General features: G+C 38.6%; 1 protein-coding gene across 3 annotated transcripts in view; it reads left to right on the plus strand.

The window, feature by feature from the left end:
* gabrb4 (gamma-aminobutyric acid type A receptor subunit beta4) overlaps positions 1-22,903 on the plus strand; it is an 85,662-nt gene extending 62,759 nt beyond the window's left edge. For all 3 annotated transcript variants that reach the window (XM_082548566.1, XM_082548565.1, XM_082548567.1), the window contains 7 exons: positions 1,343-1,563; positions 9,544-9,626; positions 13,451-13,588; positions 16,251-16,403; positions 17,456-17,712; positions 18,423-18,512; positions 18,812-22,903. In XM_082548566.1, the coding sequence (XP_082404692.1) occupies positions 1,343-1,563; positions 9,544-9,626; positions 13,451-13,588; positions 16,251-16,403; positions 17,456-17,712; positions 18,423-18,512; positions 18,812-19,165 (1,296 nt within the window). In that variant the 3' untranslated portion in view covers positions 19,166-22,903. The remainder of the gene's footprint in view (positions 1-1,342; positions 1,564-9,543; positions 9,627-13,450; positions 13,589-16,250; positions 16,404-17,455; positions 17,713-18,422; positions 18,513-18,811) is intronic.
* Positions 22,904-27,645: the final 4,742 nt, after the last annotated feature.

Consider the following 27,645-nt stretch of genomic DNA (forward strand, 5'->3'; position numbering starts at 1 on the left):
TAGCGTTCTTTTTCTTTCACTCAGCATGATATAGCCGCCCACATAGTGTGGCAGCTTTTTAAAAATTATGATTATTGTTATTATTTTCTGCTGTATGGCTTTTTTTTGCTTCTGGAGTGATGGAATAATTTTCCAAAAATTCAAAGTTTATTTGTGATTTGACATACATCTAACAATCCCCTAAAGTTGATTCTGTTCATCTGGGCGTAGCGTTTTGTAGGAGAAATATTTCATCACTCATCCAAGTGACTTCTTCAGACTCAGCTGACTGCAGGTTTCCCCAATCTTATAAACAGTACATTTGCATAATGACTGAAACCAGCCCACTGAAGGAACAACGGGCTGGGAGGTCAGATGTCAGGTTAATTACGCAAATTCTCATGACCATTGATCAACAACCACTAACCAAAACCCACTGATCAATGGCCATGAGTACCATTCACAGAGAGTTGGGGAATGGCTGCAATCACAGCATCAACTTTTGGAGATTTACTTTCCTGGATGATTGAGAATGCATCAAGACATCTAACAATCAGTCACTCAGACTGATTATTAAAAATTCACGGTCTAAATGAAACAAAAACATAAAATGTCAGTGTTTTCCGCCCGTCGATGCGTTTGCAGGTTTTTGAGTAGCAGAAAATTTCATTGGGTTGTGTTTTTTAAAATGACGTTAGAGTGCCTTTCCTCAAATTTGCATCTAAAATTGCTGATTATTAATGAGAAATGTCACTGAAAGGGGTGATTGAGTTGTTTATCAGTAGTTTGGTTTAGTTCTCATTACGAGCCCCGTGGCCATTCATTTGTACACGGGTGAGGCGTTTTCTGAAAAAATATTATGTCATTAATAATAAATCAGAAAGGAAGGATACCAGATCTCTTAATAGGCATCATGCTCAAATGCAGAGTGTGGGTAAACTTGTTATTTAACTCTAATAATCTGAGATGCATCGAAAGCCGCCGTTTTTTTTTTTTTTTTGCACTTTGTAGGTTTTACATTAAGCGCCTGTACTCGTGTTTTTCTCAGCACTATTAACAGCACAGCCCTTTGGCTACAGGGGATACATTAGCTGCAAGACAATATTTCTCCACTTCACTGCATTTCTCCTCCTAATCCTTCTCTCTCACGCTTTTCCTTAACACAATCAGAAACATTAGATGTTTTTTCCTGATCTGAGATTCACTTAAGCATCTTCTAGTTTCTTCTGCACTTAACTTTTGAGCAGCAGTTAATCTAAAACAACTGTCTACTTTTCCCCTTGAGTACAGTTGAGTACTTTTTTGTTTCTTTGTTTGTTTTTTGCCTGTGGTTTATGTTGGTTTTTCCTTTACTTCTTCCCAGGACTATACCATCACAATGTATTTCCAGCAGAGCTGGCGAGATAAACGGTTGGCCTATGGTGAGCTGAACCTAAACCTAACTCTGGACAACCGTGTAGCAGACCAGCTTTGGCTCCCTGACACCTACTTCCTTAATGACAAGAAGTCCTTTCTTCATGGTGTGACAGTAAAAAACCGTATGATCCGACTGCACCCTGATGGCACCGTCTTATATGGATTAAGGTAAGAGCAGTAAAAACGCTACGCACTACGTGGGTTGCTGGTTAATTTTAATGTGGCTTATCAGGCAAGCATCGGTGCTGTGGATACATTGTGCCACACTCTTCTGTCTTTCTTTTTCTCTGTTTACCGTCCAACTGTTGTTTTATTTGCTTTCACATCATAATAGCAATGCTGTGACACTAAGAGTGCAGTTAATTTTTAGGTTGATGACTATTGGTTGCTGCGACCGTGTGAAATGAACTTTTAAGTAGACCAGGTCTACAACAACCCGCAAACAGTCTCTGTCTGCAGAGCAACTTTGGTATGTCAGGCTGGGAAAACATGGCAATAGGACAGAGTCAGTGTACTATCAGTTTGCTATCATGTCCTATTGAATGGGGTCAAGATGGCAATTACATGTAATCTGTTTGTGATAATATCCAGTTAATAAAGTAATCCAGCCCAAACCAATTCCTCCAAAAACAGTGACATAGGTGTTCCAGGACTTCAACTGAACTACAAAATGACACAGGTACTCACCAGCCTTGCTTTTGTACAGCAATATAACCAAACTACAACCAGTTGAGTTGATCCCCCTGTTGGAAAGTGGCCTGTCACAGGCGTGCCCTTATCAGTGAATACTGACTCAAATAGATAGCAATGCGTTTGGAAGTTAGTTAGTTATTTTGTCTGCAATCTGTCTGAGACTGACTGTTTAAGTCAGAATTGCTTGCCTTCCACCAGGCAACCTGTGCAGTCACCTTGCTGTTGCCACAGCTATTCACAGTTGGGCACCAAATCAGAAAAAAAAAATCAATCCAATCAACTTGCAACCACCAATCTTTTACAAGGAGGTTGCTTTCCTGTCTTTGCTGTAGCATGACTGAGCCATTTAATGTTAATACAGATGAGACTGCGTAATTATTATTTATCATTTTTATCATTACCAAAGTTTGTTACACAGCTGAACTTAGAGGCAGATTGGCTCTTGCAGTCTCAACAGGTCAAGTGAGAAGGAACTGGACACCATGAAATGTCCCAGTGTGAGTGTGGCTATGTGCAGCTCCATTTTCCTCAGCAACTGATTAGAAATCTTTCCAGGATGTTTCTCTGCCCACAGCCTGGAAGGAAACTGGACAGAGTTCTTGTTGCCTTTTACATTTTACTTTTATACTAGAAGAAGTCTAAGCCCCAGAAAATATAATGTGAGCACAGAAAAACATTCCACGTGTGCCAGTAAAGGACCCGTCTCACTGTGACCATAAACAGCATTAGCCGTAAAATAAATAGTACAGCAGAATCATAAGTATTTCGATATTGCTAAAACTTTTGCAAACTGCTGAACATCCATACATACAGCTCTTACGATCACCTGAACAACTGTTGCTGTGCTGCCGGCCATTTCCTTCATCAAGTGGTATATTTTACTAACCTTAAACCACATTTAAGCTGGAAAAACAAGATCACCTCTGCTAGCCCATATCATCTGGTCCTTTGGCAGGATGAAATATGACAGATTTATTTTTGGTAACAACAAACAGACTTTCAAGTTTTATTTTTAAAGTTAATGGTCTGCAAAGTTATAAGCTTGACCTGAAACAATCACAATGTTTTGGAAGCAGTGACGAATACATTAAAGCAAAGGTTCATTGACCCAGAAAGGCTAAAAAAAAAAGGTTTAAAATGCTCACCACCTCAATGTCCCAGATCACTGTGACGAACCAGACAATTCAGTCAACAGCAAATGCGCACAGAGGGACCCATCTAAAAATCCCCTGGGCACTGCTTAAAGTAAGGTTTATGGAACTCACAATGGATTGCTGCTTTTCTTAACACAAGTTATTAAAATAAAGTAGTGTGACAGAGGCAAAGAAGCTGGGAAGGCGTTTTGTTCGCCGAATAAAGGAAAATGTCAGCGACAGGGTTTACATCATATGAAGTAATGAATTATTAATGCGATAATCAGCATTCAGAAATGCCAAATTACCAAATTGGTGCTGACACAAAAGGAGATGTGACTGCAAAAGTATTTCTTTTTCTTCTTATGACTCGTCACAGGGCTATTATCACTTCAACAGAAATGCATCCTCACTGATGCAGAGGTGGCAAACAAATATCTGTGAGACGGTTTCATCTGGATCTACTGTGACAATTCCACACAGGCATGCCAAGCTAATTTTAGCTTCTGACCAGACAAGTACAATCTGTACTTGTGTTTCTGTTCTCCAAGTCAGGAATAGGATGAATATATTATTTTAACAAAACAAAAAAAAAGAGTTGCTGTTTGATGGGGAACGTTATATATCCAACATTGTTTACATACATCCAGCTGATGATCACATTGGGAACGACTAGAGGGGGACTTGGAGAGTACATCCTTTATGAAGGCGAGTACACTATTTTGGTATTTTAAGGAAGGGAACTTGAAAAAAAGTATTTAAAATTGTTCCATGCAGGTACTAATTAAGCAAACAGAAAAATAGCACGGACAAAATAGCATATACCAAGTGAAATCTCTGACTTTACCCCATTAAATATTTAGCTTTGTTAGTTTTTGAATGTGTGTGGAATAAAATAACAACTTTGTGCAGCGGCCAATTTAAGCAGGTGGAGACTTGTGCCAAAATGGTACCAAATGACACTGCGCCACCTGATCTGAATAAACATTCCCAGCTGCTCCACTCAGCGCAGCTCAACACATGCAGGTTCCTCTGCGCCCGCAGAAAGAGGCACAAGGGTAGCAAAAATGGACCAGAGCCAGAAGAAAATTGCATTACACCTGCATTTGCACTTCGGCTGGCTTTTTATTCCGCATGCACGAAATGGAAAGCGAAGTCCGTTCCAGGGGATTTTAACGTCAGCTAATTCTTCAACAGCTCGTCCTGAGACGTACTACAGTTTGGTGTTGTCTGCTGTAAGCTGTATAGTAGATGGTCTCAGATTTGATTTTTGTCAGCAGTGTGTAATTAGAAAAAAGTGCATAATCGTACATGCAGTGGTGATTCCAGGGCCTTTATAAGCTTCCCATGAGCGTGTAATGAAATTGCTTTCTTGATTTGTTCGTCTTTTGCCCAGAGGTTGTGAGGACAACCAGAACAGACAATGCACAATAAATGTTTGTAGTCTGAGTTCAAGCTAATTGATTGTTGTGACTCTCAAATCAGAGTGCCTGAGGTTTTCGGTGTCTTTAAATGGATTTTATTGCAGCCCCTCCCCGTTTGAGTCTATCCCCCACGTCCTGCTACTGAGCACGACGTGGGGGATAGACACAAACTGTGGACAATCACATTAAACACGCTACTGCACCTTGTCCTGTTCTCTACCCACTCACTGTGAAATGTGCTAGCACTGGTGTTTTTTTTGTGTTTGTTTTTTTTTAAATGTGCTTTGTTTCGTACAACTTACTGTGATTCTAATCTAACTTGCGTTCTTCGACTACTTCTATTTTTATAATCATTTTGGGTAAAAGCTTAAAATTGTCTCTGCTTCACAAAGGCACCGTCATTTTTTACCCACTGATGTGGCTTTGAGTGTTGAATGGTGAATGATTCTTTGTACCAGCAGCCTTTGTTCTTCCAGATTACCAGTCAGATTGCACCAACTTTTTTTTTAAATCAATTTTTCTCATGATCAAACACACACGAAAAAAGATATTTTAGAAGATGCTATATTCAGACCTATAACTCAAAGACTACTCTGTTCTGCGCTACAACTTAATTTACTTTAATAAAGTAAACGGTAATAATTATCCTTAGTTCTAAATTTTCCGTATTGTAATACATAGATTGCAATGGAGAGTTGTGGATGCAGCAATGATCAATGCTCCAAGAATGGTTCGGATCACAAACCAGTTCTTCTGATGTGACAGTCTAACTAGGCTTGTGCATAATTTCAAAGTACTTGTGTCTCTTTTTTCTCGTACAGCAATAAATTTCAGTGGGATAAAAGGCATTACTTTTATTCATAGATTTAATTAACATTTTTTTAGGGTAATACTTTAACAGGATTATGCACTGTTCAAGTAATAGTCCATACAGTTTAGCTTTGAACCCTTTAAAGCAGTTTTAACACTTCAGTTTCTAGTATATATTTTTTTAATTTCAGCTATTGCTTGAGGATCAAGTTAGGTACCCATACATGCACACAGAACAGTTTTGAACTTAATATTTTGAGTTCAACACTTACTTGAAATGCTTGTGACACATGAATTATTAGTGCTGTGCTTGCCCACAAGAATCCAGAGATGAAGGAATTGTATGAATGCAAATACAAAAAAAAAAAAGCAAACAATGAAATTCCATCATTGCAACATTTTGGTTCTTTAAGCTCTTTGTTTTCGGTTGTACCAGGTAATTCTACAGATAGATTTGAACCTTGTGCTTTATTACGTATAACAAACCGCAAAAGATGCATGGGAACATCAGGGTGTTGCACGCAAAGTCACTTCCAACATCACTAAAAGAAGATGTATTCTGTAAAAAACTGTTGAGCAGGTTTTTCTAACTTGCCAATGGGTTCAGAGGCTGAATCATCACCAGCAAACCAACGAGCCAATATGAGCATTGAGGGCTTTGTTGAGCTAAGCTCTCGCCAGATTGTGTTCTCTCTCTTCCCGTTTCTGTAAATCTGCTCTCTCATGTTGCTCTGTTTATTAAGCCAAGCATTGTGATACTACAGTGATCTTCTTTGGTAAGCAAACTACCACACAGAGATGGATACAGGAGTAGACTGCGTAGGCGTCACAACTTTTGCTCAGATATCTGAAAGCCTACCAGTCTGTAGTGCCGAGCCTCTGGGATCCACCTCCAGATTGCTTTTAGTAGTGGTGTTATGTTGGCATAATTCTTTGAAATGAGTGGAATGAACCTTTTATTTATTTATTTTTTATATTACTGGCTGCATACTAGTCAGCCCTTTTGTTCATGAATCATTTTTGCAATGCAGTGACTTAAAAGAAGCTGCAAAGTTCCATCAAAACAGAATTTTGACCACAAAGGTTTCTTTAGGCGTTAGATGCCAATTCCAAAGGCCGGCCTATTGAGATGGCTCCCTTCCCCATACCTCACTTTCGTCTTTTACCTCCAAAGACAACTAAATTGCATTGCATATAAACTTAAAATCCAGAGCGTAGAGAGTGCTGAGTGTCAGACTGCAGTGCATGCACAGGTCTGAGGCTGCTGACCATCTCTTGTGGGACTGGAAGTTGCTGACCTACATCTGCTGACATTTCCAAATCCCAGCCCCTCGCTGTGAGCCATCCAAGCTCGTGCCTACTCAATGATGATTCTCTCCTGACTTGTTAACTGTCACATATAAAGTCAATTTCATTTCTTGTGGGCTTCTCTTCTTTTTTTTGCCGAGGGGTAAAGAATTCATTTCTGTCCATTACTCTGAGCTGCTGTTTCTGCAGCTGCCTGGATTCCACTGCTCCGCTGTGCTGCTGTATCAGGGGTATTGTCTTTTAAGAATAGTAACAGTGTCTTGACAGGATTTGTCTTCCTGTTTATGATCAAAAAGGACCCATCGTATTAGTTTTCTCTGGAGGGGGGGTGGCTCTCTTTTTTGGATGTTTTGTTAATGTTTGCTGTGCAATCATGAAAAAAAAGAGAGAGTTATGATTTTAACCTTATTTATTTTAATTAATAATTTTAACTGCAGTAAAGGAAAATGTTAAATTGATCATTTAATCAATGTAAAAAAACAACACAGTGTTTGATGGGATTGCATAAAACTGCAGATATCTGCACTTCATGATGAATAATCTATAGGCAAGAGACAAGATTATTGATAATGGAAACTGGCTGCTTTCTGTTTGCATGAGGCTATTAGCTCAAATTCTGTTGACTCCTTGAGTTTTCAGTGCAATTTCAGCACCAAGACCAAACCTGGCTAGTATGTAGACTATCTATAACAGAAGCCCCAAATGATTTGAAATGATCTCTGATAATTTATCTTTCTTTTTTGTCTCCGTGTTCTTTCTGCGGTCTGAACTGCAAAGGACTCAACTTTTAATATGATGATGCCTTTTTTTAAAAAACCATCTCATAGGCAAGTAGTAGTAGTAGACTGTAGTGATCACAGGTAAAGGTATGTAGGGAGGTGGTCTGGGTGGATGGACAGGTTTGCTAAACACAAGAGGAAACATTCAAATGTAACCCAGGAGACCTCTGTTTGTTTCCAACTGGTAGCCAATGTTTCTTTTAACTGTGAATGTTCTACTTTTTCCTTGTCTTTATTATTGTAATCATGATATCGAAGGACTGCTGCACTATCCACTTTCAGCTGTTTATTTTATCTATGAACTTCAATCCCAATTGTATGTTTGCATAAATCTAGTTTACTCCAAACCCTGGTCTTTCTCTAACATGGTGTTCATGGTGCTCATATTACAAGTGCAGGGAGAAACCGACTAAATGGACTCATATAGCAATTCTAAACTGTAATTATTGTTAACTTTGACTTTTTTCAACTTTTGGTCTCGAATCACGATTGCCAAGGGACCTTTTCTGTTAATGTAATTAGGCATGATGTTATCTTGTCACAGTGTGTAACAATAGTGGCCCTGCTATACCCTCTCAGCAGAAGATCGCTGTGAGACAACAGGGAGGTGCGGTACAGTAGAGCAGAACAGCATGCAGATTGAACAGCTTACTGCTTGTGCAGCAGAATGCAGCACAGTGTTATTGTGAATAATAAACACATACGTGTCGCACACTTTGTTTATGTACATGTATAATTTTCTTTACCCTTCATGGTGCCTTTTGCCATCATGGCTTTAGTAGCCACACATGCTGGGGTGTAAATATAGCCAAATCAGCTTCAGCAGAACATATTTTGTTTTCCAATTACCTGCCAGCAGAACTGTGTTCACGCCACCATGACCAATTTACAGACTCTGTGTTCAAGCAATATATTTCCAGCACAAAGAGCTTATTATCTAATGTATTTCTAATTCTAGTTATGGTAGATGGTTGTGTATATTTTCTTGCTATATTAGTATAAAACCATGGACTCTGGCAGCATCTGTGGCTTATATGATTCAGTGTATCCCGAAAGTATTGCATCCTCTAAAAGCTGAAACTTTGTGAGGTGCTATCATGCTCTCACATGAATGTGCTGCTTGCTTCTGTCACAAGGCGATGACCTGAAAGTTAATTTACTGTAAATATATTTTACTTGCACAGGGCAGCAGTAAGCAAATGAGAACTGGTGTGATGAACACATACCAGCTGGTATAAACCGCAGAAATGTAATAACTAAAATCTGCTGCACCGGTGAATATCTCAAAGACCCCCACATGTGTAATTTGTAGCCAAAGCTGCTTTCCCGTGCGCCTTGATTTATTGGCATTAAGCTACTATGCATACATTTTTCTAAAGCTACCTGGCAGAAATGCATATCTCAGAGCAAGCAATAAATAACATAAATCGACAAAATCCTATGCAGGCTCTGAGCAGTTAGTGATCCACATAAAACGAAATAACGTCACCAGACCTCAAAAATCACAAATGTATAAATCACACTGAAGTCTCACATTTTCCCCTTTATAGAAAAGAACCTACAAAGCTATGTATGTTCAGACCCATAGGGACAGATAGAGTATTGACAAACTGTCATCAAATCAATGACCTGCAGAATAATTACTCTTAAAGGGAATTTTGATTATGGAATCGTCATACTAATGGTTCATTATTATGTACAACATGACAAATGATGACCTCTATATTAAAGGAGAAATATAAAAATGTCAAGAAAAGGAAGAATTTGAAAAAAGAAAATCTACTTCCTGCAGATCTCCTGACCATGAGCTTCACATGTGCCGTAAAAAGGTTAATGCAAGTTTTGGATTCATGCAGGATTAGAACTTGAAACTTCCAGGTAAAGGACCACTCCTTGCCCCACTGCACTATGTCTTCCTTGTTGTTGGACTTTTTACTACTCCCCTCATCTGGTCTTTTCTGTACCAGGTCTTCATGTCTCTATTCTGTCTTTGTCTCACAGGATAACCACTACTGCTGCTTGCATGATGGACTTAAGGAGGTACCCTCTTGATGAACAGAACTGCACCCTGGAAATTGAAAGCTGTGAGTAATGCAAAAGACCCTTCAAAAAAAAAAAAACATACCTACAGCCATAAGTATAAATTTTTGTTCTCAGTCAAACTGTGCAATGCTCAGAGTTAGCATGTTAGTTAGCATGTTAAATGTTAAAGTTCATGACACTACAATTAGAAAAAGTATGCAAGAATGCACTGCATTTGGAAAAATCCAAAAAACCATATCAGCACAAACATGTAGGCACGGTGGTGGAAGGGTGATGATTTGGTCTTGTTTTGGAGCCATGACCAGGACCTTTTCTGTATATCAAATGATTGTACAATCAAATGTGAGGCCCTCTGTCTAACAGCGAAACCTTGTCCGGAACTGGACCATGTAGCAGGACAATGATCTCAAGCAGGATGGATGAAAAAGAATCAGTGTTGCAGCCTCAATTAACTAAAGCAACTTTTAAGGAGAGTGGCCCAAACTGTGAGGGGGAAGAAAAGCTGAGAATAATTATTTAAAAGCAGTATGGTTTGTCTGGGAGCTTAACTCTATTTTATATCAGAATTTTTGTCATATTTTTACTCCCCAGGCCTGATAATAATTTTCCTTCATAAACTGATGCATAAAAGGTTCAAGAGTTTCGCATAATGCAGACGGCCCCCAGTATGCTCCACCCTAATGTTCAACCATGACTTTTTTGCTAGCTAATCACTACAATACAGGTAATCTATATTGAATTAGGTGCAAATACATAAAGTTTTATTTTGGTTTATTTTGTAGCATGAGGAATTAGAAAGATATTTGTCATCTTTGCACATGTATGGCAATTGTCTGATGTTTAACCCTCGGCGTATATGACTTCATGACTGCCTTCAGAAAAAGAAAAAGTTGCAGTGCTTGATGATGTGCATTGATTACTCACCTCCAAAAGAGACAGTAATCAATCTAAAAGGGTTTTTAGGGTGCATAGATCAGCAAAGAACGCAGAGGAGAGAAACTAATATGACCGTAAATGACTGCAAAACTGAGCTGAAATGAAATACACGCACAAAAATTAGATAACTTCTTTGGTTCCTTTCAGTAGTCTGGGAAAACACCGATACACTCGAACTGTCTGCGTTCTTTACAGGAAAAGGGAGGAAAATTGAATCTATTTGGATGACGACATCACTTAAGTTGATGAAATAGGAAGTGAGGTTGAGATATAGTCCCTATTACTGGCAAAATCTTTTTCCCGGTTGCTGCCTTTTTAATGTTGCGGCTAAGTTTTGGCTGAGCTGAAGTCCCAGTTTTAATAGTCACAGTCCGCCATCAGTGTGACAGATGGACCAAGCCAGCCGTGGATTATTCAGTGGCAAAGGCCAGTAATTAATACTGCAAACCGTAGTGAACTTTCAATGTGTAACATAGTGTCCACATTAATAAATAATATACTAACTCTACCCATCACATCCACATCATACATTTCAATGAATAATTTGTATATAAGACATGTAACCAATATATCGGTAGCAAGAAGGTAGTAATTAGTTATTGGTTAGGTTCCATTTAGCACCAGATTCAGGGCTTATCAGCAATGATTCATTTAGAAGGTAGTCTGGACCCAGATACTTTGAATAAGGTAGTATGTTTCTTTCAAAAATCGGAACTTTTTCAGTATGTCCTAAAGGGGCAGTTTGATATTTTGGGAAAGACTAATAAGTTAGCCATGCTCACCGATTAATAAACAGTCTTACCACTACCACAACACAAAGCCATCAAACAATACTTGTGTTAACAAAGAAAACAAAGTAAAAAACAATCATAAACTCAAAGTAGCGTATCCTCTACCCATAATTTGCCAAAAGATGCACAATGCAAAACTACAAACATCAACAAAGTATCAAAAAAGACCAGGAAGGGTTTGGGATATTTATCAATTTCCTGGTCTCAACCCAACAGTGCATGCTTTTCAGTTACTAAGTACAAACCTGAAGGCAGAGAGAACCACAAACAAGATTTCAGCCAGTCAAAGAATTTTCATCCAAGTATAAAAAACAATCCTTATATTTAAAATTGTGTCAATTCATAATTTTGATCCTCTGAAAACGAGTGGGCTGTGTTTAAAAGTGTCTGTAATTCCCAAATAGTTATTGAAAAAAAAAAGCCCTTGAAATAAAAACTAAAAGTCTGCACTTCACTTTAAACTTTCCTATAAAATACAACTCCTAACATTAGCTGGCAGCTGTTTCACATATTATTTTCCCCCAAATGCTTTAATTTCAATAAATCATTATCCGAGAGAAAAATATGCTTGTGGTGTAATTAAAAATTGTATTTGCTTGATCATTTTCATTGACCGTTCCATCAATCAAATCCACTTGCTCAATACACCAGATATTTTGTGGTTCATGTTGTTCAAGATAAAACTGCCTAGCATTTACCCTCGGGGATTTCAATAAGCAATCAAATATGGACAGGCTGTGAATTAAAGACTTGCATGCATTTCTGCTATTTACAGTCATGGAAGCTATGCACTAGTGAATGGTGCACATTAAACATCAGTTTGATTTATAAGTCAGCCACTTGTTTCAATTTCATGGACAATGTCGCATTTCCTATAACCTAAAAGAGAGATTTAATAGTAATGAATCCTGGTCCCTTACTGAATGCAGTCCAGGTCTGAGCACAGAGTAGTAGAATGTGAAATGGAGTAATACTTCTCAGACTGAGAAACGGCTCTGCAGTGAATGCATGCTGGCCTACTGACATAAATCTAACTGTGGTCACTTTCAATTGCACTGCCAGTTGAGAATATGTGGGCGCGTCATACCTATGATACAGTATATGTTAATTTATGTAGATATTAATGCATACGGGGCTATATCTTCACAGGAGATGGGATAGTGAAGCATGTGATTATGGATTGGTAGATTTAAGTCTTAAGCAAAAATGTGTTCTTCCTGCTCCCACTGCTTGACTACACTTGATCTTTTACTTAACAAATACACCAAATGAAAAACTACAACAAAAACATGAACGTTTGTTACACGTAAATGTTCTAGATCGTGAAACAAATTTTAATATTAGACAAACATAACCCAAAATAGTTTTTAAATGATGATAGCTTTTATTAAGGAGAAAAAGCTATCCGAATCTACCCGTCCCTATGTGAAAAACAAATGCCACATGCACTTTTTTGAGCCACCCTTGGCAGCAAGAACTGCAGTCAAGCATTTGCAAATACTGGCAATGAGTCTTTCAAACCACTGTGGAGGAGCTTTGGTTCACTCTTCTTTGAAGAATTGTTCTAATTCAGCCACATTGGAGGGTTTTTTGTTTAGTTTTTTAGCAGGAACGGTCCGGTCCTTTTAAGGTCTTGCCAAAGCAATTCAATTTAAGTCTGGACTTTGACTGCTACATAACTCCAGTATGCATGAGCTTCAGGATACAAACTGATGGCAGGGAATTCTACTTCAGGACATTCTAGTAACGAGCAGAAATCCTGGTTGATGCTCCCGAAGTAGCAAAGCAACCCCAGATCATCACACTACCACTACCATGCTTTTCTGTTTATATGATGTTCTTAGATAGATAGATAGATAGATAGATAGATAGATAGATAGATAGATAGATAGATAGATAGATAGATAGATAGATAGATAGATAGATAGATAACTATTATCTAGGAAGGCAGTCAACAGACATATAAAGACACCATGTTCCTGAACTCTCAGTGACTTCAAAGCAGTGCAGGCCCTGACTTATTATCCATACTCATGTATCAGACTTCATACAGAAATGTGGTTGACTTTAACGAGGGTTTCTTTATCACATTTACACCTCCCTCCCCTGACTTCTCATTTTCCCCGACCTTGGCACAGATGGATATACCACAGATGACATTGTATTCTTCTGGGAAGGAGGAGACAATGCTGTTACAGGCGTTGACAAGTTAGAGTTACCTCAGTTCTCCATCGTGGCCACCCAATTGGTGTCCAAGGAGGTCATCTTTACTACAGGTAAGAATGCTTCACATCTATTTAGACAGAGGCTGCATACAAGCACAATAAATCACAATAAAAATGCAGAAATTTAGAAACTGAGCTGCTGGTTATGAAAGCCTGAAATGGTCCAGCAAACATCTTTTTGTTTCTCACAAATTAGAGATTATAGAGAACTGTCTCATCAGGATTACTCATGCAACACTTCTAAAACTCTTGATTTAGCTTTTATTTATCATTATTGCTATTAAAAGAATCATAACTACAAGAAAACTACTGCTGTGCACAGTGAGCTATGAAGATGGAGAGCAATGATGAGGGGGAGGCTGTTTTTTCCAGGAATTAAACTACCAATTAACAAAACATATCTTGTTTACTTTAAACAAAAAGTGCAAAAGCAGCAGCTTTTATATTTGTCATGGTCCTGGGTCGTGCGACCCAGTGTTTTGTGTTTTAGCCTATTTTGATGTTTATTCTTTGTTTAGGGTCACTAAGGCAGTCCAGCCATTTGTACATATTACCCGTGTATTAAGTCTCCCTTGCCCTTCGTGTGGTTATGTCATCTCCCCTGTACTACGTCTCCCCGGTTCATGTGTCTTGTCTAATCTCCATGTTTCCTGGTTTACTTTGAAAGTCTGTATTCACGGTCAGTGTATTCAGTTTCACTCCTTCTGTCCTGTCGTTAAGTTCATGTGTGTCAGCTGTGTTCCCATGTGTGGCCACTTCCCCTGATCATCCCTCATGTGTATTTAGTCTCTGTGTTTCATACAGTCTGTCTCGCGTCGTCTGTGTTATCTCCCCTACCCCTTGTCATAGTATCCCAGCCATAGTTTGTAGTTTGCAGTCTAAATCTCATTAGAGTCATAGTTTCCCAGTCTATGTTCAGGTTTTCCCTCAGTTACTTTGTTGTTCTTTTCCATGAGTTTTTCAGCCATAATAAAAGGCTCGTTTTGGTTGGAATCCACTCCTGCATCCTCGTTTGTGTTCGCACCTGGGTCCACCACACACCTTTCCGCACGGTCTGCCTCCGCAGACCTTGACAATATTGCCTTATACTGTATACTTCTTGGCCCGTGGCAGTGCCTCCTTGCAATCTTGTCAGTTTGCTCGGCAAACGTCAGTGACTCCGGGGATGAGATGTGTTAATTAGAGCGCTTGAGAGAGATAAATAGCTTTATTAGTAGGTGAGCTTTTTCCCCTCTGAATACAGGCATGCTAGCTCATTATCCTTATTTGCAGTATTTATGTTAACCTAACACTTCACTCTATCTGTGCTTCGTATTCAGCGTACGGATTATTAATCTTCTCATCGGACTTTCAACAAGCAAAGATGTAGAAGCGACCTTAGACGTGTAACATAAATGTCCTTTTAGTTGTGTTTCAACTGATTCCAACTTCCCTTAAGCAACCAGACAAGGGTAAACAGAGGAAAAAGTCGAATGTATGATTAATAATTCATTGAGTTTGACGACTTCCAATAATATTTGTTGCTGCTCTTTATCTGGCATGTATTTATCACATTTGATAAGGCATTTATGCGAATGTCCATTAAAAGATTTACAGGTAATTCGAGGTTGCTACATCGACAATACAATACAAGTGAAAATCATGCAAAGAAAAAAAAAGTGGAAAATTGTCCTTTGGTGAGATGACAAGATGACAGATCAGTGACTTAAAGGTGGTAAGTCAGGTAACACATTGGTCCAAAGCCAACAACTACAGTTTCTATTGTGTGGTGGTGCATTAGTGCAATGGCACAGAAGCTCCCATTAATACTCAATAAAATTCATGAAGATTTTAGAGCAGCACTTTTTGCCGAAAGTTCTTTCAGCAACATAATGTCCAACCAAATCCTCTTGGAGTTATAGCATCCAGAGTAAAAAAGTAAAAACCAACACTGGATAACACATTCACCTGTTCAGTTCCCAAATGCTCATCTTTTTGTGTAAAAAAATGACAAGATGTAACACGGTGCCCCTGTCGCAACTTTTGCTGACAGTTTCACACTCAAAATGAAATTCTGTTAGACATAAACATGCCCTTGCACGATTTCCAATTAAATATTGTGCTCAAAATCTTTTGTACATCATTGTATTCTAGTTTTATTTACATTTTTTTTTAAAAAATATCTTGTCTAGACAGCAGAGAAACCACCCATCAGTGTTTACATTGGCTGATAGTTTTCCTAGAAAACATTTTCTGGTAAGATTCTGCAATAAATGACTTACGGCACACATTTTTCTTCCTCTCAGCATATAGGCATGCACTGCAATTATCCACCTTTAAAAATGGCCGTTTGTTAATGTTTAGAGGACAGAGAAAGTGCAAAAGAAAAGCAGAGCAGCTCACTGTGACAATTCTCAGAGGGATGCTGGAGCTGCCTGCTGAGATAGGGGTTGCAGAAAAATCTGCCTCGTTTGCGACTTTCTGCCATGTTTAATTGGAATCGAACTTGTCCCTGGAAAGGAATCCATCGCTTTGGGGAAATTAAGTGCTCCATCTGAACAAATGGAGAAATGACTACCCTGCGTGTTGTCAAAGTGCAGAGTTTGGAACACTTAAATTGTGCCATGGTTTCTCCCTTCTTTTTTCCTTTCTTTCTTTTTCTTTTTTTTTACTAATGTGTTTTCACTCTTCTCCTGCTCCAAAATCACCCATCCTCCATCCTCTCTCCTTACAGGTGCATATCCAAGGCTTTCACTGAGTTTTAGGATTAAGAGGAACATTGGATATTTCATCTTGCAGACATATATGCCCTCTATCTTGATCACCATCCTCTCCTGGGTCTCCTTCTGGATCAATTACGATGCCTCTGCAGCTCGGGTGGCCCTGGGTAAGCCGCAGCCACTGCTGCATTATTAAACTCATAACTATCTCTGCTAGAATATATTTATTATCACAGGAAGGAACAACATGTGGCTGTCGTGCAGTGTTACTTGTTCCTGTGTAACTCTGAAGCATATACAGGCAAATGACTGATAGATAATTACAACAAACGCACACCTAAAGGTCACAGCATCAGCTATTTTCAATAGGACATTGCGGTCATGTGGAATTTCTTTTGTTCCCAGAAATTAGTCCAAAAACAGAATAACACAACTATTTCAGTGAGACAGTATTAAAAAAATCTTTATTTTAAATATAATATTTTTATTGCAAATAATTAGTAATGACACAAGGCCCAGCTACACTACCAAAATTGGTAACTTTCATGACACTTATCCAATTTCTCAAGTATTCTCAGAGCATTGTCTGCCATGATAATTGAATAAACCGCATCAAAGTGACTAACGCTATGATAGTTAGACTAAGATGTGATCAGGGTGGCACGGTGGCATAGTGATGGTGCAGCGTCCTCTGTTCAAATCCACCCCCCAGCTGGGCCCTTCTGCGTGGGGATGTTTTCATGGTCTTTCTCTGGCAGTCCAAAGACAGGCTTATGTTAGGTTCACTGGTGATTGTAAATTGGAGGTAGATGTGAATGGTTGGCTGTCTCTCTGTGTTAGTGACAGAGGCCCTGTGAAAGCGGCGAACTGTAACTCCTACTTTGGAGCCAATCAATGAACTCTAGTAAAAATATGTATCCGATTACATTTACTTAACAATCCCACTTTTCTCCTTATCTCCTCTAACACGCATTAAAGGCAAATATTACTTAGTTACCACTATATTAGCAAAGCAATGCAAGATTAAAAGGGAGAAAAGAACACTGGAATGACATTTTTGTCTAAATAAAAGTAAATTGTGCACTCCTTTCACCACTTCTATCACCACGCAGTAAGTAACGATACACAAGTACAGTTTGGAGTAAAAGTGTGTACATGTGCAGTATCTGACGGTCTCTGTGTTTCTTTTCTGTGTGTGTGTGTGTGCTGCTGTACTCAGGTGTGACAACGGTGCTTACCATGACCACTATTAACACCCACCTTAGGGAGACTCTCCCAAAGATTCCATACGTGAAAGCCATCGACGTCTACCTCATGGGCTGTTTTGTGTTTGTGTTCCTGGCCCTGCTTGAATATGCCTTTGTAAATTACGTGTTCTTTGGTCGGGGCCCCGCGCAACAGAAGAAACTCAGCGAGAGGCTGAACAAAGCCAACAATGAGCGCACAAGATACGAAGAGAAGCGCCTGAGGGAACAGGTTTGCATCTTCATCTGCCGCCTCTTTCTCTCTCTCTCTTTCCCCCCCTTTTTTTGTACTCCACCTCTCTGTGTCAGTCAGAGTTCAAGTACAAAACAACGATGTTCTGCACATAAGATTTCGAGCCACAGCCATTTTATCCAAAGACACATATGCATACACTAGTCCCTGAAGTAATCTTCCACAAGCATACTGATGCCACCACAGCCTAATATGCATTCACCGACCATCATCCATTGCTTCTCCCTCAAGCACTGACTGCTTTTTATCGAACATAGCCTTTTTCATTGAGATACCTATTCATCTAACTCAACAGTGGTGTAAACATTCCCATTTCTTATTTAGGTTGTTGTCTATGTTTATGCTGTAGGCTTTATTCACTCTCACTCGGCCGGCCTTATATTTCAGCGCCTGTTTTCCTGCAAAATGAAAAAAAGAAAAATTGGATAAACATCAAAACGTAAGATAAGGAAGCATCAGCACTTATGCAATTTGCCAATGACAGATGCTAAAATGGAGTGAAAAAAGCCCCCCCCCCCCCCCTTTCCTGTTTTCCTGTGTGTGAGGTACTAAAAATGCTATGTTTATTCAAAAGTTGTTCCTGTTAACTCTATGTCTTATGCCTTGTGTAATTTCTGAGAAAATGTGCTTATTTGCCAGTATTTTTATAGCCGTTTAATGTTCTCTTCATTTTTCTTTCACATTGCAAGGACTCCATTTCCGTGCCGTTTCAAACCAACACCTTCAGGTCATTTACACAGCGAAGAAATCTGTATCTCGAGGAACAAAGAAAAGTTGGGGTACATTTATTTAGCAATCATATCAGCTGTAGGCCAGACCTCACGATAAAGTAACTTGTGTTAAAAAAAAAAGAAAGAAAATAATAATAGCAGTAATATATAAAGAAAGTCTTGTTAACTATTTCTGTTGCATGCGAGAAATGACATTCCATATCATCCCTGCATTTTGCTTAAGCTTGACAGCTTGTGGGATGGGAGGGGGGGTTTAACATAAGTATCAGTTTTAATGGGATTAATGGGGCTGCTCCTTGGCATTTCAGACCTCGCTGAATCTTTGTGTCTTTCGCCGCTTTGCACAGGTGGATGCTTATGGAAACATCCTCCTCACCACGCTGGAGATGAATAACGAAGTGATGCCTTCTGACGTGGGGAGCAGCGTCAGTGACTCTCGGAATTCGGTCATGTCCTTTGACAGCTCCGGGGTCCAATTCAGGAAGCCCATGGCCCCCCGAGATGGCTTCAGCCACCATTCGCTGGATCGGAGTGCCATGCGGAGCCGGGCCAACTGTCGGCTAAGACGACGCTCCTCCAAGCTCAAGTTGAAAATCCCCAACCTGTCAGATGTTAGCACCATTGACAAGTGGTCCCGGGTCATTTTCCCTATCACCTTTGGATTTTTCAACCTTATCTACTGGTTGTACTATGTGAAATGATGTGCATCCCACAAGGAATCATGGGCCATATTTTGAGAGCACATTAAATTGGCTTTGATACAGTTCCAAAATATGTATACACATATACGAGTTGAACATATGTATATGCATATTTCTATATATTATATTTATATATACACATGTGAAATCCGAAAGACCTTTCTGCTGTACAAAGTATTAATAGGATGACTTGAATGTTTAAGAATAATTGTGAAAGAAGAATTTGGAGACTTTGAGTTTCTTTTTCCTGCTGAAACGAACAAAACAAACACGAGATCCCACCAAGGGGGGTTTTGGAACTAAAGACTGCATGATATTTTTGCTAAAAAAAAAAAAAGAAAAAAAAGAAAAGGGGGAAAAAAAGAGAAGAAAAAAAAGAGAAAGCGAAAGCTCTCGAGAGAGAAACGATGTCTCAGAGTCCCATTGACTTTTTATTGATACTTACTGTAATCAAAAATCCTCTTCTGCAGCTCATGAAATCAGTGGTGGCTTGTCTGTTCAGGCATCAGCTGAGTGAGATCCTTGGCACCCCCCCACACGCACCCCTACAGCCGAATCCCCCACCTCCCCCACCCCTGCCATCACCCATGGATAACATGCACGGAAATCTCCGGTTCTACTATGTACAGCAACCTTGTTTGGATTATGTGTTGTTCCTTGGGTTTTTTGAAGTGATATCGTTCTCTTTATCAGACATCAACTCTGGCCTAATGGTCTCCATTAGAGGGCCGCTCGGATGGGGGACGACCGCCGCATTCTCGACGAGAGTCAACACAACCCTTGTATTCCTTTCTCTTCTCATGTTGTTTTTACAAACGCGTCCTCGTGGGAGGGTGGGGATTGGGTGGGGGGTTGGAGGTTGAGGGAGAGGGCTCCTTTTTTTCATTACGGTTAAAAACAAAATACTGATTATTGTAGATATGGTTTTGACTTGAAAAATACTGTGATTTCAGAGAGTGTCAGAACATGTTCTAGAGCTAGGGCATTACAAGATAAAAGAGTCAAAGGTATGCATTACTCATTTTGATTGTTTGGAGATAAAAAAAAAAGCATATTCTGTACATTTTATCATTCAGTATTCTCATGAAAGTATATTTGTGCTGTTTCTTTCCTCCTAACGACGCTCTTTAGATGCAGCGTTCATTGACGTCATATCCTGCTTTGTGTTTGCTAAGAGGAAACGGAGGATTGCTTTTGTGATTCGTTTGAAATTATTCTGCAGTGAAGATGTGCGAACATGTATATTCAAAAGAGTCAACATATCCGCCTACAGTTTGACCAGTTGTCATTGAGTATATAGTATTCTTTTTTTGTTTTGTTTTGTTCGTTGAGCATTCTTCTCAGTGTCGGAGGCTCTGAGGTCGAGATTATTTGATCGGGACAGTATCGGGCAGCACGTTCGTTCAGAAGGTGTTGGGGAAAAAAGTATTCAACGTTTCAATCTTAAACTCAGTCAGTGCCATCCCACACATACGCCAAACCCCGAGGATCAGAAACGACAGCCTATAAGCAGGAAGGATTCTTGGGGGGGAAAGTGTCCCAGAAATAGCCATAAATTGAATGATGTAACAACCAAAAGGCCTACAATCCATATGGATTATTGCTGTTTTGCTCAAACACAAACACACACCTACACACACATGCAGACACACACACATTGCATTTTCAGTGCTCAGGTTCATTTGCAAAGAAAAAAAAAACCTCTAAGATTTTGTATTTCATTAATTAATTCATTGTATTTTTAGTTTTTTTAATAGGCCTGGTTAATAGTGTATATAGGTTGAAAAATTGTAGCCACTAAAAAGCGTTTTATGATATTAAAGCAGATGGACAGCTGACACTCTGTAAAAGTTTTGAAAGACAGAAAAGAGAGCAAAAAGCAGCAACATACACAACCAAACCTAGTTAGGGGCATTGGCCCCGGAGAAAAAAAATAAAAGTTACAAAGAGAGCAACTACACACAAACATATTAATGAAGTTAAGGTGTCTAAGGTGTGTTAAAATAAAAGGAGTGCTAATCAGAAACCAATTTGTCTCCTTACATCTTAGTGAAGTTTGTATTGTGATGTGGCCCAAGCCTTGAGCTGAGTTTAGTATTCCTTATTGTGTACATTTTATGCATTGTTGTCTTATTCTCTAGAAGCAAAAAAGAAGAACACTCACTGTTGAATATAAAGCAACCCATGAAATCTTACAGAAAGACAACAAGAGTAACACAAATACATAGTGTAGTGTGTTTATATCGGATATCTTGTCTTTGTTCCAGCAGCCAAGTAGTCTGCTGTCTCGGTGATCCTAAAGTCTAATCATGCGGCTAGAACACAGCGATTACTGAAGAAAAGGAAATAGTTATTTATGAGAAAATTTGACCAAGCCCGGGAGCAGGTTCTCTTGTTAAGTGAAGATTACATATTCAGTGGCGTACTGTAGCAAGGGTAAAGGATAGAAAGGGGGTGGGGTCTTTTAAAGTTGCCAAATGAAAGTGAGTTAAGGCTGTCAACAAAAAACACAGGCAGTGGTTACGACACGCCTAAAAAAGCCCAGTACCAGTTTTAAAATAGCATTTCACTGATTTAGCATCACACTCCTATCAGACTGATGGACAGTTTAGAGCAAAAAGAAGGAGAAATGTCTGTTTTTAAAGAAAATTATTATTCTCATAAATCTTTTCATGTTAGAGTCTTGCATCTACGGAAGAAACTCCACCAAAATGGCATCACTTGGAGCACAAAAGCTTTATGCAGCTTCGTTCACATATGCAGTAGTAGCGCCAAACACCCGCCCAACTAATGCTAAAGTGGAGTGCCCCTTTGACATAATTATACGCATCCCTGTTACACATATGCTGCAATTTTAACATATGAGGATGTTCTGATGTAAAACATTCAGTTGACATCATTACTGTACACAGTCCTCAGTTTTCCAGTCGTTTTTTTGCAGTCAGATTTTGATTGCACTCCCACAGTGTGGACAGTCGACATTAGGGGTGTCACGATAACCGTTTATTAGCATTAACTGTGATATTTAGGAATGCAATATGGATCTTGTGCTAAATATGCACATGTAATAAATGTTTTGCTTTTGTTTTTTTGTATGCCTCTGTAGAGTTACAGTCACAGTCCCTCATAACTTCCATGCAGTTGTATTATGAGTTTAATTAATTTGCCAAAAAAAGAACCCAAAATAAACAAAGTTATATTAGAATTTGACCAACAGCATTAGTGCCTTTTTTTTATTTTGATAATGTTGTTGATTTTTTTTTTTTTTTATCGTGACAGCCCTAATTGGTAAGTGATACACAGAGTTCTCTGAGTCGGGGAGAGAGATATACATATTCCAATTTATGTTGCAGGTTACAATAAAACAAGAGTAATGATAAATGGAAGTTCATACCAGTAACACACAATTTACTTCTTTTTTCTTTTCTTTTTTTAATGAATTTTTGTCATTTCATCCTGCGCTGCACACTAACAGCTTGTCAAACTGTTTGAATGGAATTTGGTGGATCTTCGCTAAGAGTTTGGTCAACCTATGAGGCCAGATTATACCGTTTGTTCTAGTATAAACAAGCACTTTTTGTTTGTTAAAGTATCACAACCACAAGTGTTTTTAAGTAAATTGGTGGAACGCGTTTGACTAGGGTTCAATGATTTGCACTTACACTACATTTTGTGATGTAAACTGACACAAGTATCACATTCTTGTTCAGGTTGGTTTATTGACAGAAATCAATTCAAGCATCCATTTTCATATATATATCTATATATCTATATATATCTATCTATATATATATCTATATATCTATATCTATATATATATATATATATATATATATATATATATATATATATATATATATATATATATATATATATATATATATATATATATATATATATATTTTTTTTTTTTTTTTTGTCAATAGTAAATGCATATCTTTAATAAACACCAAGCAAATACGGAGGGAAAACATTAGCGGCCCTTGCATGCTCACAGAAGAAGAAGAAAAAATACAACAACAAAATTCCACCACTCGTTTCAGGGAGAACATGTATTACCTGCTTTCTGAACACGAAATCAGCACATTGTTCCCCAAAAAGCTGTGAGGATCTTCTGTTCTATGCTTTCACTTTAAATTTTTTGCTTATATGAGAGAGAAAATAAATTTCTTTTGACACATGTTCATGGAGTGGAGCAGGAGGAGGAGGAGAAAAAATGTGTTGAACTGATTTCAATGTGAATTTTCTTGCCTCTAGTGTATATGTGTAATTACATGTGAATTGTACTGTAAATATGATATCTTTCACTTAATAGTTCTTAATGCATGAACAAAAACATGGCAGTTCGTAATACCAGCTAGCCTCACTGCTAATGGCATGGACAGCTTCTCTAGCATTGGCATACTTCTGCAAACGAAACCTAAAAAATGAAACAGAAGAAATACACGGTGTGCACAAAATAATGGAGAAATCAATGCAAAGTCCTCTGACAGTGAAGGAGTTTCTGGTGGTCCCGAGCTTGTATCGGTTCACCCATTCCCTCCAGAACAAGGCTAATGCTAATGCTGTTGAAGATGCCTGGAAATTACAGTATGCGGCCTTGGTGCACTCTCAGCGAATGGGAATTTCCTAATAACTTTAGGATTTGCAGAAGATTTCAGTACAGGACACCTGCTGCATTTACCTCAGCCATGGATAAACCACTCAGTCATCCGTGAATCCTCTCAGAAAATTAAGGGCATGATTGGCTTGCTGGCTCGTAGAGGCTAGAGGAGCAGGTTTGCCTTAAGAAGGCGAGTGGGATGTTCTTACCTGTTCCTCAACAAGACAGTCGCATGTGCCCTTGAGCAAGGCACTCAGCCAGTTGCCTAAATGCAACTGCTCAGTTGCACAAATCTGTGTAGGATGGTAGTGAAGTATTTTTTAGCGGGGGTGAGGGTATTAATACAAAATTATTCCCTGGGTGCATGTAAAGATCCACGAATCTCATAGTATTATTAAACAGTTTAGTTAATGTGGGCTTGTGCTCTTTTCGATGTTCTATAAAGTGCCACGTTAAATGCCATTACACATCTTACCAAAGTTTCATCTCCAGTCTCCACATTAGCTCGCTTCATGTGGCACTGAAAGAGTGAACCACAACCACGCGAGCATGTTGAACCAACCAAAACACCAGAACAAGGCTGACTGGCTCCTCACTGTTGGAAGAACTTTTGTTGGTGCATTCATTATTTTGTATGTACCTTGTAACTGGTTTTGTTTTGCATGACCTGAGTTTTAAAAGGTTAATTTTCCTACATTTTTACTCCGCACCATCTGATTCATCTCCACAGCCAGGAAGAGAAAGATCCAGTGTTTACATGCTCAAAATTGCACTTGTTTTACAGCCAGTTCTGCAAATCTTGTGAAAAAAACTGTTCATAAAACTGGAGGACGTATCGCGTGATTGTGGCAAAACGCGAATATGTACCTCTGCAAAAGTAACTGTAAATCACACAATTTGGAACAGATGCACCAAGCGGATGCTGTAGTTTTATCAGGTTCAGCATAAGCATTAACATCAAACGCCCTTCAGCAACAAAGGATGTAAAGGATGCTTGCTATTAGCATCTGAACGTAAGCCATGTGATTGCACAGTGAGTTGGTGTTCCCTGTATTTTCCTCTCTAAAAAGTTGCCTCTGGTTAAGGTCTGTTGTCGGTTACTGTACGAGGATTCCCGCAAAGAAGCTGTGCTGATTCCCACTTACGCATCAGTTTACTGTACCTCCTTCTTTAAAGGAGGAAGACTAGATCATGTTTAACCAGTAGGTAAGAAAATTATCCAACACTTTTTAAATTTTGGCAATGGAAGAAAACAAAAAGAAGAACCCCACAAGATAAACAGCCCATTATTTTGCTTTTTCCTTTTGTTTCGGTATAAATTAGTAAATGATTTTTCTTCATTTCTGTGTTCATTTCAAATTTATTGTATTCGTTACATTTGTTATGGATTGTTATTCTTACTGTTGTTGTTGTTTTATCATAAGAAGGAAATGTAATTCATCTGATATACTGGCACTGGAAGAAAAATGCATTTGTTTTTTTGTACTGTAATTGTTTTGTTCACATTGGGCGCTTATTTGATTCAGTTGTTTAATAAGGTGTTTGATTTCATTTGGAGTACCAGTACTCATGAAATCAACATTTGTGTAGTATGAAGTTGTATTTTTTTTGTCAGTGCAAAATTAATGTTATAGTGTCGATCAGCTTTTTTAGGTGTTTGAACAAATGTGTTTTTTACAAATACAAGGTGTTCAAGTATGTGGTATAAAAAGGGTTATCATTCAAACAACCAACTTTTTACAAATAAAGGCTTATACAGTAAAGAAAGCTAATGTCTTTTCATTTGCCCTTTGTGGACTAATATATGACACCGTTTCGTTTGACTTTTGATTAATTTCTTTTTCAGATATTAGTCCCCAAAAGGTAAATAGCATAAATACAATGTTGCAAACCAAGAGGACAAAATCAGGTATTTGCCATTGCTACTCCAGGTTGTTGTCAGAGCTCTCACCGCTTAGCTGGTGTCTTGCTTTTGATAAGGACTGCTGGATATGAAGACAGTCTGAAAACAAAAAAATTAAGAAAAATCAAGAGTGTCTTCTTTTAATTTGATTACAAAACATTGCGCGTTTATGAGAATATACCTCCTTTCATACCCTATTTCCTGAATAAAGACGCAAAGTGACTCCTGCTGACAAGTGTAATATTTGCCCCTTTTTCAATTCAGGAACTATTAAGATTCATTTTTCTTTACATTCTTTACAGATGTATGATAATAAATCAGAGAGCAGGAATGCCTTTGTGGGGCAGTTTGCATTCTACAAAACACATGATGATTAATTTGCTCTTTGCTAAGACTCTTTGTCCTCTGGCTGAGGGCATGGTGCTATATATGGTTGCACATTAGGGTTGTTTTTTTCCTGGATGCAGTCTGGGCTTGAACTTTTAGGTGGTGAAAGTGAATAGAATGGGCTCTCAATGTAATTGCACCTTGAGCAAAGACAGCAGTAATGATCCAGAGAGAGAGATTTAAAATATGTTGCACAAAGGAATCTAAACTTTAAGAAACATTCATTACTGTCCAAATCAGCTTATTGATTATGCAGATCAAGTAGCACGGTGGGTTTGGAGGGGCTTTGGGATGCAACCTGTGTCCCAGTCGTCAGTCTCATTTGAAGCAACAACCTGAATAAAAGCACATCAGTGTTTTAAATGTAAAGCATGTACTTTTACCACACTACTAACATTGTGTGACCTCCAAATGATCTAACATGCATAGACAAAATGTATTAACTCGTTTCGATGCTGTTTAAGGTCTGTTCATCAGCTGCGCTTGCAGTCATACTCAGAAAGCACAATATTTTCCACTGTGTGAAAGCCATGTTCCTCCCAAAGTGCAAAGACATTCAGTTCAGGTCCACCAGAGGCTTTAAATAGCCTTGTAGGTGTGAATGTGTTTGTCTACATCCATGTTAGCTATGTGATAGACTGGAAACATGTCAAGGTGAGCCCTTGTCAGATCCCTAGTGCTTGCTGAAATGGATTCCAGCCCACTCCTGTGACCATGGAGAACATAAGGTTTAAGAAGCGGATGGATACTTGCACTTTATATGTCTTTAAATACATGTAGCTATCTGTGTAGTTGCAATTACATAATGGAAAAAATCTTTCTTTAAAATAAGTAACCAAATCAGCACATACCAGAATGTGCTGTTATTTGTGTATCCGTAGATTTAAAGAGTCATCAGTTCCATGCCTCTTAATGATTTTTAAACACAGATATCCTGAGATTCTAACATTTCAGTGTTGTGCACTATTACAAACTAGACTAGGTAAAGTTTTAAGTGCTTATTAGCTTCAAAGTTCAGCTCATTAGTCAAGTTCATAACAGAAACATCGATGCTGCATTTACTATCCTCACTGGTGGCTTTGGCTGGGGACACGACAGAATAGATGGATTTTTCATAATTTCCAGATGGGTTGCATCACCCGTCAATAAAATATTCAAGCAAAAACTTCTATATCTTATTACCTCAGTTAACCCTCTCAGGCTCAAATTAAACTTTTTTTTGCTAATGCACAACCAAGTCCTGCAGTGGTAAAAAAAAAAACCCATAAAATATGTATGTGGGGTAATCAGGTTGTTAGTTTTTAACTGTTGCAAATCGGCAACGCCTGCCTCGAGAGGGTTAAGGAGCTTAATAGAGTTGTTGATCTTTTACCTGTTTAGATATATTGCCTGCCTACAATAACCTAGCTGCTTAAGCTAACATGTCTACTTGGATTGAATCATGTTTCTGAGAAAAGGTTTTTCTCCCAAGGCCTAAATACAAATGCAAACTTAGGTCATCCAATTCAAGGAATTCAGATACACACTATTAACGTGAATCTATTTTGCCTTTCATGCCTGGTGCCCGCTAAGCACTTGCATGCTACT

Source organism: Aulonocara stuartgranti (genome assembly GCF_965226115.1).
Source record: "Aulonocara stuartgranti genome assembly, chromosome: 10".
Taxonomy (NCBI): domain Eukaryota; kingdom Metazoa; phylum Chordata; class Actinopteri; order Cichliformes; family Cichlidae; genus Aulonocara; species Aulonocara stuartgranti.